Source organism: Numenius arquata, chromosome 1 (assembly GCF_964106895.1).
Source record: "Numenius arquata chromosome 1, bNumArq3.hap1.1, whole genome shotgun sequence".
In the NCBI taxonomy this organism is placed as follows: domain Eukaryota; kingdom Metazoa; phylum Chordata; class Aves; order Charadriiformes; family Scolopacidae; genus Numenius; species Numenius arquata.
In genome coordinates this window covers 103,528,114-103,544,412 of record NC_133576.1, presented here as the reverse complement: position 1 = coordinate 103,544,412, position 16,299 = coordinate 103,528,114, and the positions used below count along the sequence as shown (strand labels likewise).

At 35.6% G+C, this 16,299-nt stretch overlaps 1 protein-coding gene across 1 annotated transcript in view; it reads right to left on the bottom strand.

Moving 5' to 3' along the window:
- DIAPH3 (diaphanous related formin 3) overlaps nt 1–16,299 on the bottom strand; it is a 235,406-nt gene that overhangs the window by 176,039 nt on the left and 43,068 nt on the right. The window contains exons 10-17 of the mRNA XM_074160602.1: nt 8,118–8,228; nt 7,602–7,720; nt 7,334–7,450; nt 5,997–6,115; nt 5,796–5,860; nt 5,062–5,166; nt 2,420–2,758; nt 1,196–1,310 (exon numbers count right to left, since the gene is read on the bottom strand). Of these exons, the coding sequence (XP_074016703.1) occupies nt 1,196–1,310; nt 2,420–2,758; nt 5,062–5,166; nt 5,796–5,860; nt 5,997–6,115; nt 7,334–7,450; nt 7,602–7,720; nt 8,118–8,228 (1,090 nt within the window). The remainder of the gene's footprint in view (nt 1–1,195; nt 1,311–2,419; nt 2,759–5,061; nt 5,167–5,795; nt 5,861–5,996; nt 6,116–7,333; nt 7,451–7,601; nt 7,721–8,117; nt 8,229–16,299) is intronic.

Sequence of the window (16,299 nt, the reverse complement as noted above, 5' to 3'; positions counted from 1 at the left end):
ATTTTACTGTTTAATTACACATAGGAAACAGTATTTCCTCCAGTGGCTTTTAAATCTTCCAACCTATTAATTCAGGGAATATTCTTGGGAATTCTCCTAACATAGGTAGCACAATGATCTTTTAGACTTAGAATAAGAGATTCAAGCAAAAAAATGTCTATGGTCTGTGAGGTTTTCTTGCCTTTTTATCTTTGTACAACATTCTTAATATCATTAAATATCAACAGTAGAAAATTGTAGTACTCGGTAGAAATATTGCTAGAGCATAAAAGCCTGCTCTCACAAAAGCAAAATAAAGTTCTTGGTTATGGGAAAAAAAAAAAAAAATACTATTGGATAATACACACCAAAGCTTACAAAAAAGTGGAGAAACTTGAGAATGCCATCTTAAATAAAAAAAAAAAAAAATCAAAGCAAAATGTATACAACAAACTAAAAATATAATAATGCCTTTTCCACTTGAAAAGGAATTAGTCATTGCACCCCTTTGACTGCCGCAGAGTACTAAGTCTCTGATATCAATCAAGGCTGGGGGTTGGGGGCCAAGAAACGTGTCAAGAGCTAACAGTGGAAATATAGGCATTTTATATATGGGGCAGAATAACCTAAACTATTAGTGAGGCAACTTACTTCCAGAAAGGCAGAAAAGGTTTAAAGCCAGGAATACTTTCAAACATTTTGCTCTTCCACAAGGCTTTAAAAGCTGAAGAAGCTAAGCAAAATATCAAAGGACATCAGTGTTGCTACAGGTCCATCAGAAAGTAAAAAACCTCATTAAAAGACTCTCCTCCCTCATGGAACCAGAATACATCAATTATATGCATTCTGAGGATAAACACATCATCTTCTGGACTCTAAATTAAGTCACAGTAATTCATAAAGGTATTCAGACAAAATTTTATAAATATTTTTTCAAACATGACTCAATGAAAGTCTGTATTATCCACAAGCATTTCTTGGGTTTTTTTAAGTAAGGTTTTCCTTATTGGTCACACAATTTTTGTCACCCTCTAAGTAAAATAGTTCACTGGGATTTAACAACTCTGGGATTTTCAAACTTTTTTTTTTTCCCACGCATTCCACTTAAAAAAATAGAACATTAATTTATAATCTGAATTTTTTGGTATAGTATTTAAGCCCTGAGAATTTTAAAGATATCTCTGAAAGCTGAAAATTAAAGCAATCAATTACTTACCCCTTTTTTGACAACAAAAGGTAAGTTCCAATTTGCAAAGCATGTCAGCATTCTCGTACTTGTCCTCTTCCGCCTTAACCCAAAAACAGGATTCTGTCATTTCCTGAGGTCTGATCTACAAGCAAGAGACAAAACAAAATTTTATAAATTAAATTATTTTGATACTATGCAGAGACTGTGCTCTGTAGAAGTTAAAGCAAATGAAATACTTAAGAGCTCTGTAAAACACGTGCACTTTTGGTATACAACTCATCTTTAGAGTGATTAATCTATTTCTCATTGAAGATAATGCTTACAGTAAGTGCTTTTGGACAAACTGATTCTATTAATACAAAGCAACACAGACATCACACTCTGTTATCCAAGGTCTAAATGTATCAAATTATCTTTGGTCTAGATTTAAAACTCAGTAAACTTTAAATAGTCTCTGAACACAGCAGGTTTAACTAGATATTAAGTACCTTACTTTTTAGATTGTAGCTTTGATCGCTTCATAAAACTCTGAAAATCTTTCTACTGACTTTTTTTGGTCTAAATAATTATAGTTTCGAAAACTCAGAATACTGATAGTCCTGGTATACTTGATCCTGTCACAGTGGAGAAGAAAAAAATAGACTATTTTTTCAACCGTTAAATTTACATAAGTACATTTACACTAAGGACAAATGGAGAGAGCTGTAATGCTTCTTCCCACAACCCCTACTAGACAGATGCAAGACATTTGTTTGGAAACTGCATAGCTATCAGTACAGTGCAGTGACTGACCCAATGTAAACAGTTTACATCTCAGAAAGTCAACAGATACTTGTCCAGATGATTCATGAGTCAATGAAACGCAGTTTTCAGAAAACAATAAAAACTAAAGTATTCATATATTACATCAGTCAGCTTACCATCAGCAACTGATGTGTTATCATACTACATTAGCATAATAAATATCTAAGTATATAGCATACTATGTAATATCCTACATAATTTTAACTAATGTATTAATTGCTCTATATAGTCATATTATTGACAATCTATTTACCCTAAGCTCTATGTAAGATTTTACATCAAGTATTTGCCTCTTCCCTGGAAGTGTTCACGGCCATGCTGGATGGGGCTTTGAGCAACCTGGTCTAGTGGGAGGTGTCCCTGCTCACGGCAGGGGGGTTGGAATTCAGTGATCTTTAAGGTCCCTTCCAACACGAAGCATTCTATGATTCTATAAACAAGTACTACCTTAGACCAGTTGAGTCTTTTCATGGTAACCTCAGGTCTGAATTCTTTTTTAGGCTTCATTCCAAATGGCAAAGTACATGAAGGTGGAGACCACTGTGCTCCAGCCAGGCCTGGTAGAGGTGGTGGTGGAGGAGCACCACCAAAAGCCAGGGGAATTCCCAAACCATTCAGAAGTGGCGGCGGAGGAGGGGGAGGCGGCGGTGGTGGTGGAATTGCTCCATTAGAAGGCAGCGGTGGAGGAGGCGGTGGCAGAAGTTGATGTGGTCCTGCAGCTTCTAGTGGAACGATAGATGGATCTCCACGTGTTGATGGTAGAAAACCAGGTGGCAAGGAGCCATACTGACAAGAAAAATAATCTTACTCAGTTTCACGGTTTTTATCAACAAAATGCCATAACAATCATAGTTCATAGATGAAATCCAACAAGTCAATTGAAAGTCACTGCCATTTTTCTTGTACAGGAAAATCAAATATGATTTATAATGAGCCCAACGTGCTTTTGATTTCATAACCAGAAGTCTCAACATTCAAAGCAAGCATTCAGACCAAGGGGTGCACGCCAAAAATGACCAACTGAAATGCTATATCCCACTTGTCATATTTAACTGATCATGATCTAGGAAAGGTCTGATAGGTATCTTCGTGAAATTTTATCTAGACTACCATAATTTAGCTCAAATTAAAAAAAAAAAAACACAAAAAAACCCCACAAAAACACCCCAGTCTCTAGTGTTCTTACTTATCCTACAGATTACAGAGAAACATTCCAAGGGCATAATAGCAGATTCTGAAGAGATTAATAATTCTGTTGAAAAATAGCTATTTTCCAATATAGGAGCATTCTCATTCTACAGAGCTGAAAGTAATGACGAAAATTCCTTCCAAAAAATATAGCTGTCTTACTATATAGAATAAAAGTTGGTGTGTAAGGACATCTATACTGTACCAAGATAGGCTCATTAGCACTTCAGTAAGTCTAAAAAAATATATATTTATGTCCACTATTTTAAGAACTTCTATCATGGGCCTTCGAACATTAATAAATAGGTACCTGACAAAAACAACAAAAGAATAAATAAGAAATACTTTATCTATTGGCGCTAGCATTAATCAACTTTTCAACTGATAATTGTGAGCTGAAGCAATCCTTTTTTTTTTTTTTATAAAATGGAAAGAAATACAATAAGCAGAGGATTTAATATTTTTTAAATGAGATAGCAGAATATCAATAAATAAAAATAACTACATGCACAATATTGTTGTTTGAATTTCTGAACATGCATGTTGTTCAGACTAACAAGTAGACATTGAACAATTAGGCTCTAATAACAAAAGAAATGCATTAAACAAATACCAAATACAATGAAAGAGTAAAGGAATGACACCAGGAGAAAAAAATAGTCCTCAGAGATGGAAGTAGCCATGCTAAGTAGCAACTGATGCCATACGGAAACCAAAGATTCCTCTTAAGACAGATTTCAGAGTAGTAAGGTGCAGTAATCAATTACTTCATATTTACAAAACATTTCAAGTATCCCATTAACAGTGGGATAATTCATGGTATGATAATTAGGGAGCATAATAATATGTCATGGTCACTGTCTGCACATATTTGATACAGTGAGCAAGAGGAAAGGTAAAATAGGAGAGAAAACCGATCTCACTCACAAAAATTATTTAAATGTGTTTTCAAGATACACATAAAAATACTTTCTTAATTAATTATTTACAGCTCTCACTAAAATGATTTCTTTAGAATGCAACAGTTTTTGTAATTGCTTTTTTTAAAGCCTGTTTGACTTCTATGTTAACAGTTAATTCTGACCAGAAACCTGAATTAGAATGATATTTTTTAAAAAGACCAAAGCAGAGCTTATTTTCCTCACAAAGAAAATTAAACAAGATCAAAAGTATAAAAAAACCTATATGATCAAAACATATGTTGTATAACCTTCCTATATGCATGCCTTCCCAATGCTGTCTTTCTTTAGCCATTTTTAGACCGTACTTCTTATTCCATGAAATAAGACACAGGAAAAATCACTTGGTCACACAGTGTCCTTACACAGATTTTCAGAGCTGAAGCAGTTAGAAGTTAGCTCAAGTATTACTCTCAAAAATCCACACTATTCCTCTCCATCACATTTTAAAATATCTATTTATGCTTGAAAATTGAAAAATTATCAGGAAATGGTCTTATCCAGCCACAGGTTATTTCTTTCACTGCTGGATATCCATGGTAAGGCTTCAGCAAAGCAAACTGCGTAATGAATAATTTCCTGTGGAGGGATAAAGATCACAGTGATGAATGCTAATCTAAAAGCATAAGACTTATTACCCTATGTGGTTAATTAGTTTGGAAATATATGACACTGAAAGCAAAACCCAAATGAAACATAAGAAACTAGTTTAATTATCAGAGCTCAGGCACAAAAAGGATCATCTGGGAACTCAAACAGCTAATTAATGTCACACTACAATTCTCTGTATAAAACAGAAATAAAGGAAACTAACAGTCAATAATCAATAACAAGGATTCTTGGAAAAAAACCCTCAACTGTATTATCAGAATGGGCAAAAGATGCAAAATGAAGTCCCTTTAAAAAACTACACTTCATACATTCATTTAAACTGTCTTATACCTGTGATTTAAAAGCTTGCAATTCTGCTTCAAGTTGATTAATTCTTTCTTCTTTTTTTTGCAGTAGGGCCTGGGTCTCCTGATGAACTACAAAATCTTTTTCAAACTAAGAAAAAATGAAAAGAAAAAAAAAAAAAGAAAATTTTTGCTACTAGTCAGTTCTGCACAGCTTATTTAGATTACAAATTTTTATTTTGTGTTTGCTGAAACTCACGTTAACAATACTAAGGACACATACAACATATCTGCTATTGTAACTTCCATGTATCCACTGAGTGGAAGTACCATCTCTATCACCACTGCAAGTCTTTATTATATGAAATGGCTTAAGGTACTTAATGTATTTCAACTTGGAATTAGACAGAGTAGCTTAAAAAATTGATGTACAGTAATGCAGAGTCCATAGATGCAAACAAGTCAGTTCTTATTCTCCCACTGTTTATCTTGTTGAAGAAACTGTTCAAGTAAAGCATTCAAGTTTATTTTAGGGAGATTTGATTTGGGAGACATGAAACCTTGAAATAAATAGCAGAAAGACTCTCATTTAAGGTTAACTACTTTACACCACTTTGCTTTGCTTTCTAGTCCACAAGAAACATCCAAATTTCCACTTAAACAGAGAACTAATGGTAATTTGAAGTTAAAAACTATACCAAGTTCAGCTACATCATTCATGAAGCTATTAAGTAATCCCCTGTGTCCACCTTATGATCATGTAACTTAAAAATTACTTACTTTTCTGGAAAGTTCAGAAGCCCTCTCTTCACATTCTTCTAATCTTGCTTTATCTACACAAATATCTTGAAAAAAATAAACAAACACACTTGCACATATACAGGGAACACAAGATTCTTAATCACATGTACAACTTCAACTTGGGTTTTGGAGCATATAAAGAAGTATGATACTGTAAGCATTTCTAAACAGAGTACTTACCTATTAAGTGGCTGAAATTTATATCTAATCTTTTACGATACGTGAAATCTGGGTCTGTTCCACTTCGATGTAACACTATCTGGGACACACACTCTTCAATTAATTTGAAATACTGTGGACTAAAAGGCAGAGATGAGTTTCATTACAGCATATTTATTTATTAATGTATACTTAAAATCTTGTCTATGAACACGGTAAGGTCAAAAGAGTTGGGCTGACTTATTTCCAAGGGTAGGTGCAAATCCCAAAAGTCTCAAAGGACTAATACATCTGGTAGTTTATTACACAAGTACAGTTTACACAAAGCCTGAAGAAACAGTGGACCTAATGATAAATGATTCTAATATTATAAACTCTCTATTTGTCCCGCTATGGAAACACAGGAAGGAAGGACTTCCTCCTGCTTCCTCACAGTAAAGAGAAGGCTCTTCCTTCAGCTTGATCCCTTCTGGTTTTGTGACTTTTGTAACTACGGATGTATTGCAGCCCTGCTTCAGGTAAGAGAAATGAAAAACACCTTGTTCTAAAGTGCCGAGGGCTATGACAGAACATCCAAGCTGGAATTCAAAGCCTTTCAGGTGGAAGAGGTGTAGCATGGGTGTACCCATGTCAGGCAAGCACTCTTAACCTTTAAGGGTACCGCTGTGTTAGACCTTGTCTGAAATGCCAGGTTAGGCAGAATGCTATGCAGAAAACTTTCCTTCCCTGTTCAGTTCATATCTGGTCCCTCCAGTGTTCCCTCAAAAACAACACAGGCAGGTTTGAGAAAGGAAAATATTTGGCAACTTCAAACATCTAATATTTTATTAGCTTCTTCTCTGTACTTTTTCTGACAAATTTTCCAAGACACACTAATATGTTCACACTGACTTATAATGTATATTGAGAATGCACAATTCCCAACCAAAAGTTACTCTAAATTAAGTGTGTTTTCAGATTTCTGTATAAAGTGCACTTCTGTGCATACCTGGTTTTGTCCTTTGACTAAAATACACCATAAAATTACAATGCTACTACCATGATGTATAACCAGTTAAGACACCTGTCCTCATCACATAGATTTGCAGTCAATAAGCTTCATATCTGAACACAAATAGTTTTTCTATATTTACATATAAAATTTCATCATAAGTACAAGAGACAAAAACATATAGATAGCATTCTTATTCAAAGCTGATACTTTTGAACATGAGTTCACAAAGGATTACTTACAAATTGGAATCCGCACTGAAAAATACTAAACTATATTTATCATTAAATTTATGGAAGAAATACTCTATTAATGACTAAATTACAAGAAAATTGATAATTAACATTTAACATAGCGTTAAACATACCGTATGAAATAGTCATTTCTTATGAGCAAAAGATGTTGTAGAATAGAAAGAAAATATCCTTCAGCGCTAGTGTCCTTAACTGTATTCCACACCATGTTGTAAACATCATTTACTTCAGTAAAAAAGTTAAGGAGAGTAATAGCAAGGAAAAAAATATTTCAGTCAAATGTTGATTGATAACTTCTTTTAAACAGAAATTATACCAGAAAAAATGCCCATTATACACTTTATTTTGTGCATGTTTCTCTTGCTGATATCAAAAGGATATTCTAGTTCAGATCTAATATCTTCTAAACGATGAGAGAACTCGATCATGTCTTCTTCTTTATGCTCGTTGAACACTTTCAGCTGAATATCTAGTGCTTCATTCTTTATACATTTCAATTGCTGCATAGTAGAAAGGCTTGCAAAATTAGCATTTCCATACATAAATAAACCTTTTTAGTAACTTCCAAAAGTCTATGTTTAAAATTGCAAGAACAGATGAGTTAAGTTAAATATTCAAAAGGTAAACATGGCTCATGCCTCACTTAACAAGTGTGTGCACAACATGTTCTAAATCAAAGTCCTAAAATGCTGAGGAATCAGCATAAAGTTCAGAGAGCACACTTCACCTTTTCTTTCTTATTTTAAAACTGATTTTCATATCTAGCTGCTCATGCCCAGACTTAATAAAATGCCTTTGAGAATAATTTATTAGAACTTGTTCTCCCATTTCCCCTCTCCAGCTCAAATAGTCCAATAATTTAAAAAGCAATGCAAAGAGAGACTACAAGACGCTTACTGGCAATATCTCTTTCAATCCGCTGCGCATAAATTCATTTCTGATGTGAAGCCTAAAATCCAAATCATCAGGAGATGTAACAAGAGCATTGATGAGCTGCATGCAGGCTACCTACAACAGAATAAATATTAAACCATTTTATTTCTGAGATTTCAATATGCATCACAGTCAAAAAGACATAACTAACTACTAACTAGACATTATGTAATGTCTAATTATCAACCTACTGTAGTCTTATAATTAAGATACTTAATTTTCTTATCAACCACATGAGCTATAGACACCAAAAATTAGTTCACAAATTTCCATTAAAATGAAGTATTTTCTCACTCCATTGAATTTTGTCATTTTATACAAATAGCAAGTTCTTTTATTAAATGAACTCCAGCACATAGTAAATACCTTGATAAGCATAACTCTCAACATATAGAAATCAATGTAAATATACATTTATCTATACATACAGATAAAAAGTTAGTGACATAACAGAAATGGTAAAGTCTGTGTGAACAGCAGAAAACTCATTAGAAGACAAAATACTGATTAAAACTAAACCAAGCCTGAGGAACAGAATGGACCTTTCACCCTTCTTTTTAAAAATCTTCCCTCTTTGAATATACTGTGTGTCATACAATACTTGATGGGGATTAGTACTTCAGTTCAAAAGCAAGCATCAGGTCAACTATGATGCCTGTATCAGTCTGTGGTTAACTAGTGAGTAGTCTCTCCTTCACAGAATCCAGAGATTTATCTGGAAAATAGATAGCCAGGAACAGCAGGAATTCACAAAACTTCAGCTGATTGAACATGAAACTGTATTAAAGCTGACTAAGGAAAAAAAAAAAACAAAAAACCACCACGTTTGAGGGACAACTTGCAAAAAGCATCTATGATTAAAACATCTTTTTCCTCAAAGATAACAGAAGAATCATAGAATCATTTAGGTTGGAAAAAACCTTTAAGATAATCGAGTACAACCATTAACATAACACTGCCGTGTCCACCACTAAACCTTGTCACTATATGCCACATCTACACATCTTTTAAATATCTCCAGGGATGGTTACTCAAAGACAACCAGAGTATCTGCAACATCAGTAAGAGACCATGGTGAAAAGGAGCACCCAAAGAAAACAAAGGCCACAGCACCACTTGATAAAGCGTTCTACTGCTGTGCAAAAGGAGTTCCCGAAGTAGAACAGGGACACAAACAGGTTCAAGGGTTGGCAGAAGAACTTTAAAAAACCTAAGTCAACAACCAGAAGTCACAACAGAGTATTCACACAAATGTTTTGAAGAGAACTGAGGACAAAATAACTTTAGTACTAGCTATTGCATTTAAGTTCTTACTAAAAAGTATGTTGACACCCAAGAAAAGGAAGATCGCAGAAATTATATTGATATTTACAAGGACATGTTCAGAAATATCTGGGCAAATATGGACTGGTAAGCTTGACTTTTCTACAGTACAAATATCTTGAAAGTAAAATAGAGAACAAAATTATTGAGTAACATGAAAAATACAACATGAATAAATGAACAATATGAATAAATGTGACATGGCTTTATAAAGCAAAATCTTTATTCACAAACTCACAGAAGTTGTTTGAAAGGCTCAAGGAGCATGCAAGAACGGTCTGATTGGCCTAAATCTGGAGTTCAGAAAAGTTTGTAAAATGTCAAAAATATTTAGAAAAATTTAGAGAACAGATGTTAAGTAGCCAAATTCCAAATTACTACAAAATAGTGTTGAATTTGAAGTTTAGGAGTTTCTTTTTTTTAAAAAAAAAAAAAAAGCTTAGGGGTCAAAAATTATTTGGCTGTATTAAGGTTTGTTGAAGTAGTATTTCCTTGCTACTTTTTTTCTTACTGTAAACCCATCTCCTTATTTTACGCTAGTGAAGTGTGCAACATGTAGAAAATTAATAAAAATATCAATAAAATAAACCATGCATAAGGCTAGAAACTGCAAGGCAATGAAAGCCTGTTTATGTCCTTTTTCCATATTCTTTATAGGGAGATCAATTACACCATCACCTAATGAATAACAATAAAAAACCTACACATATTAAATACTAATATACCTATGGTGTGTTTTCTTCAGGAAGGTACTGGCACTACATTACTAGCAGTCAATTTTAAAAGCACTCAGTTAAACAGGAGTATAGGTAACAGGACCACAACCTTGACCATTCTGTCTTAAATAAAATATGCTCCCTAGAGAAAGATCTTTCAGATATGGGCCTTCTTTAAAGTTATAAATAAGAAACAATCCTCGGTTATTCTTCTCTGAACAACCCACTTGGAAAGCTGCTAAACTGATAACAATTTGGGACTTTGACCATCACAGTGAATTCTTCATCTTTGTAGTGTCTGTCAGAACTATTCTTATGACACTTCTCCCTCAAATCTATTATTTCTCTAAATTTATGCAATACGATTCCATATATATGTCTACAGTAATTTAGAAACCTAAATGAGAATATGACTTGGTTTACTTACAATTTATTTCCTCGAAATAGATACAAACAAAGCTTTGTGTTACTCCTGAAGCCTGTTTCTGTGCATGTACTGTTTTTAAGAGTTATTCTGTTTGTTACTGCTGAAGCATCACTCTACACTAGGTAACAAAAATTAGTGCTAACACCCCAGAAAAGGAAACTACAAGCACCAAAAGATAAATAAAAAGAAATTCTTAAGACTTACCTACATCCCAATGCCACACAACAATAAAAAAATTTTAAAACCACCTAAGGTGCCCAGTCCAATTCTCAAAAGTGGACTGAATAAAACCTTCCAGCAATTGTCTTAACAGCATCTGACAGAGAAGATATTCGGACTCTCCTGTTGCACAACCTAGTATTTTTGGACACTGAAAAAGCTCCTGATATTCAATAATTGTCTATCAAGTCCTTCACAATCTTGCTGAGAACATGTGGCCTTGTAGTCCAGTTACTTTTCCTAGCAACAAGCTACAGGCTTTGTATTAACTAACCATACATGCTTCCAGACTCGTCAGGCTTTATCGAGACTTGGCTTGCCCATCTGAAGCTCTGGTTCGGCTTATTTGGCTGCAACAGGATTTGTTTAGTAACAGAATGACAACCACCCCACCACTTTGAGATTTAGCTTAGCCTTGTACAAGTTTGTGGCACAAAATTTACTGTTACATACACTTCTATAACTCGCAGATAGCAATATGTCCCTAAATAGAATGCAGCATAGAAAAGTAGAGGCATGAGATGCGAGCAAACACATGCGCTAGCACTACTGAGAGTAACATGATTAGACCATTAAGACTTCATTTAGACTAACAACAAATCCTTGGCTTTAAATGTAAGGTATATTCCTTAGCCCCACAGGTTGCAGTGTCACAACAAGGGGGAGAATCTGATCAGCCTCATAATTTGGATGCAAGAAATGGTAGAAAATGCAGGCAACCAAAACAGTTAAAATTTAGTGCAACAATACCTTGCAGGATATATTCTCTTATTATCTAAGTACGGGCTGTATTCTTTATTCTTAAACCTTTTTGTATTTGTTTTGGTATGGGGCCACTTCACCAAACCATCCACTTTGTCAGTATCAATATTTTTCTTCAGCAGCCATGATGGAAATTTTTACTTCCCCTAATTTTGAGCCTCTTTAGTTGAAACCTGTTACACCATCACTGATTTATCTCTCTGGAGACCGAGTCTTTGATTCAGTTGCATTTTCTTGATTCCATTAGCTCTGCCATTCAAAACCAGTAATTCAGTACACTGACAGATGCCACCAACACCTGTATTCCTGCTAACATCAGCGAGGCATTTCAGTGACTGTAGACTTCATTGGACAACACCACCATACAGACAGTAATAAAGTACAGTACTGCAAGGTTACATTTACATTTCAAATAAAGTCCAACTCCATGTTGTTCGATTACATCAGAGTTGGAACCTTTGTTATTGTTATCAGCAGTTTAAAACACAGTATATTTTCATGCCAAACTTTCTGCGAATGGACTGCTAAGAAAGGAATCAGCATTTATCACACTTGATTTAAACTATCAATGAGGAGGCAATCAGAGACTGAACAAAGTACGCTACTGTGAAAATCCTGATCAAGAGCAAGTTACAGCTTTATCTTTGAGGTAGCAATGCAATTTAGATGAAAGGACGTCTACAGATGTAATTGCTGCCAGAAATAAAAGGTATTTTCCTTTAATTTGCCAAATCAACAAGGTACATGTGCACATGTACTATTCACATAGAACAGAGACAAGAAAGGATAATGAAAAGCAGGAAACACATCAGTCAAAAGTACTGTTTTTCTAGTACTTTGGTCAAATTTGATCAAGTGGGAATTCAAATTCAGTTCATAACCAGAACGTACTTTAGCTTTCCTGGAATAAACAAGACAAAGAACTACTGGATTATGTCAGCAAACTATTTCTATGGGAAAACAAAGACAAAGTAGTAGTGAAAGTTCCCAATGGAGGTCTACAAAAAGCAGAATGAGAAAAAGTTCTATCAGAGGAAGAAAACACTAGCCTAAGCAAGGCACTGTTTAGACATCTACCTTTGAGTAATTTGCTTCAAGAAAACTTATAAAAAAAACCCAAAACTACAAAAAAATCAAAAAGTAAAGTCTGTCATGGTATTTTTTTTTAAATTACAAAGATAGAGGTACATGCCTTTTGTTTAGAAGTACCTGATTATGACTTTGTCATCCTTAAGTAGTACTAAATCTGTTTAAGAACATGCTTTAAAAATTCTGAGCATTCAAATACAGATTGGTATTTAGAATTACTAAATTACCAGAAAGCACTATTGACTTCATATCTAACAACAGTCAAGCAATAAGTTTGTTTCCTGCTTCTAGTGTGTCACTGGTAATCAAAGAAACGGAGTAGAAATAACAGACACGGTAATTTCTTCCAGAAAAAGAGCACAAACTGGAACACAGGAAATTCCATCTCAGCATGAGGAAAAGCTTCTTTACTTTGAGGGTGACAGAGCACTGGAACAGGCTGTCCAGAGAGGTTTTGGAGTCTCCTTCTCTGGAGATATTCAAAACCTGCCTTGACACATTTCTGTGCAACCTGCTCTAGGTGAACCTGCTTTGGCAGGGGGGTGGGACTAGATCTCTGAAGGTCCCTTCCAACCCCTACCATTCTGTGATTCTGTGATAATTACTTCTTTATCTCTGCTGGTGATCATAGAATCATAGAATGGTTAGAGTTGGAAGGGACCTTAAAGATCATCGAGTTCCAACCCCCCCTGCCATGGGCAGGGACACCTCCCACTACAAGCAGGTTGCTCAAAGCCCCAGCCAGCCTGGTCTTGAACACTTCCAGGGATGGGGCATCCACAACTTCCCTGGGCAACCTGTTCCAGTGCCTCACCACCCTCACAGTAAAGAATTTCTTTCTGGTGATGCCCTTGTTGATGCAGCCCAGCATCCTCTTGGCTCTCTTTGCTGCTGCAGCACTCTGTTCACCCACCTTGAGCTTGTTGTCCACCAGGACCCCCAGGTCCCTTTCCACAGAGCTGCTCCCCAATCATGTAGATCCCAGCCTCTGCTGCACTCCTGGATTGTTTTCCCAGTTGCAAGACCATATAGTTGTCCTTACTGAACTTCATAAGGTTCTGTTTAACCCACTCTTCCAGCCTATCCAGGACTTCCTGCAGGGTGGCTCTCCCTTCCAAAGTGACCACTTGCCCACTCGGTTTGGTGTCATCAAACTTCATCAGGGTATGCTTGATCCCATCACCCAGATCACTTACGAAGCTATTAAACAGTGTTGGGCTCAATATTGATCCCTGGGGGACGCCACGTGTGACAGGTTATCAGTTTGAAAAGGACCACTTGTCTAGACCACAGTTTCTCTAGGAGGAGGCTGTGAGGAACTATGTTGAAAGCCTTCAAGAAATCCAGGTAGACAGTGTCCATCGCTCACCCCACATCAACCTAGCAGGTTACTTAGTCATAGAAGGTGATCAGGTTTCTCAAGTATGATTTGCCCTTGGCGAACTCATGCTGGCTTTTCCCAGTCACGCGCTTTATTTGACTTGTGATAGCCCTCAGGAGGGTTCATTCCATAACTCTCCCAGGGACTGAAGAAAGACAGATGGGCCTATAATTTCCTAGATCCTCTTTTAAGCACTTCTTGTAGATGGGGGTGACATTAGCCTTCTTCCAGTCTCCTGGGACATCCCCTGTTCTCCACAACTTCTCAAAGATTATGGAGAGTGGCCTCGCAATGACATCAGCCTGCTCTCTTAACACCCTCAGGTGGATATTGTCAAGGCCCATAGATTTGTAGGGGTCAAGCTCTTATAATAGTTCACAAACCAACTCTTCCTTCAGTGACAGTGGATCTGCATTTGCATCAACCAGGATTGTTGTTCTCAAGGCCTGGGGCCCAACAGTGATGGAAAAGACAGAGGTGAAGAAAGTTCTGAGACCTTCTGCCTTTTCAGCATTACCGGTGACTAATTTACCTCTCCTGTGTAACAGCAGGCTGATATTTTCCTTCTGCTTCTGCTAGTTGTTTATGTACCTAAAGAACCCTTTCTTGTAGTTTTTGACAACTCTGGCTAGTTTCAATTCAAGCTGAGCTTTTGCTTTTCTAACTGCATCTCTGTATGCCCTGGCAAAGCCCTTGTAGTTCTCAATGGGTATTTGTCCACTTTTCTATCTCTGGCACATGAGAGACACCTGGCTGTATTCATATTCTCAAACTATGATCATCAATCTTTTCTTGAAGCAAAAACATTTAAGTATGCTTTCCATAATTTTGGATTTTATGAAAGATAAAAGGGAGAATATCCTTTGCTTTCAACAAATGCAAAAAGTAGATACATAGAGCTTTCACTAAAAAAAACAAAAATCATCATATTGAGGCTTTTCATATATTCAGCCTTCAAGTAACAGAAACGTTAGTCAATTCAAAATTGAAAAGGTCAGTTGTTAGTGTCAAATTGAACTGCCACAAAGCAAGCCTACATACATCAAGCAGATAATCAAGGCAAGTGTGCCAAGTAACTGACAGCTGTAAGCTTCTGTCTCATTAAAACACTGTCAAATTAACCACCAGGTCAATGTCATTGTTATAAAAGTTTACAACTGATTCACACCAGGAACCTTGATTTTTCTGGTCTTAAAAAAAAAGAAATCTAGCAACCGTTTGTGGAGTCTGAAAAAGGAAAAAACTTACAGCAGAAAGAACACATTCAAATGGAAGTTTAAAAAAAAAAGAGAAAAGAACTTTCATTAAAAGCTTCTATGTCTACATAAAATACAATAAAGGAAACAGCAAAACGTTACCTGTTTTCAAGAACTTTAGGATAACAGTCTCATTAAAGCCAAATTAATATATTTAGTTTAAGTACTGCAATTGTAATATTTGAGTAAATTCTTGCAAAAATACCTAAAGTAAATTTCTTGTAGTAGCAGATCCTTATGTCTAATCTGGAAAATGCAGATTCAAAAGCCTTGGACAACAAGAAATTTGTTATCTTACAGTCTACTTTCCTTCTGCAGTCCAGTTCTAGTTGTAACTGGAGCTCAAAGCTTTTTCTCCCTCTCCTTGCTAATCTTAACTTTATGCTGAGCCTTACACAAAGCCTCCCAGCCAGTGCCCAAAGAAAAAATTATTACTCTACAGTTCTCCTTACAGCCCCTTTCCAACTCAACTCCAGCCCTACCAATACAGGTCTCCTTTTTGACCCTTAAAAGCTATTACTATCATTTTCATACATGAAGAAAATACACAAATCTGAATACAAAAAAAGGCAAATCTTTATTCACTAAGCCAGAATCAAGATCTGTTACATGAAACCAATATCATCCTGATATAGTTTTAAAAACAGTCAACAAATGAGATATAAGAACAAACAAAATATCCTACATTTCCAACCAATAAAGATTATTGCTGGGGAGAGAACCTTCGTGACCCTGAAGTCGACTGACTGAGGTTCCTAAGCAACTTTGATTTGGTTTTGATTCAAAAGTTTTTAACTCGGTGTAATAAATCCATGTTGACATCAACTAACGTTTACAAGATTTAAAATAAACAAACAAAAAAGTCAAATTAAGGAATCACCCTTTCCTCAGTTATCACCTCACCTGACAAATTTGACTAAGTATTCCTACTGCCAGAAAACCAAACAGTAATTCAAAGACGAATTTATCCTAT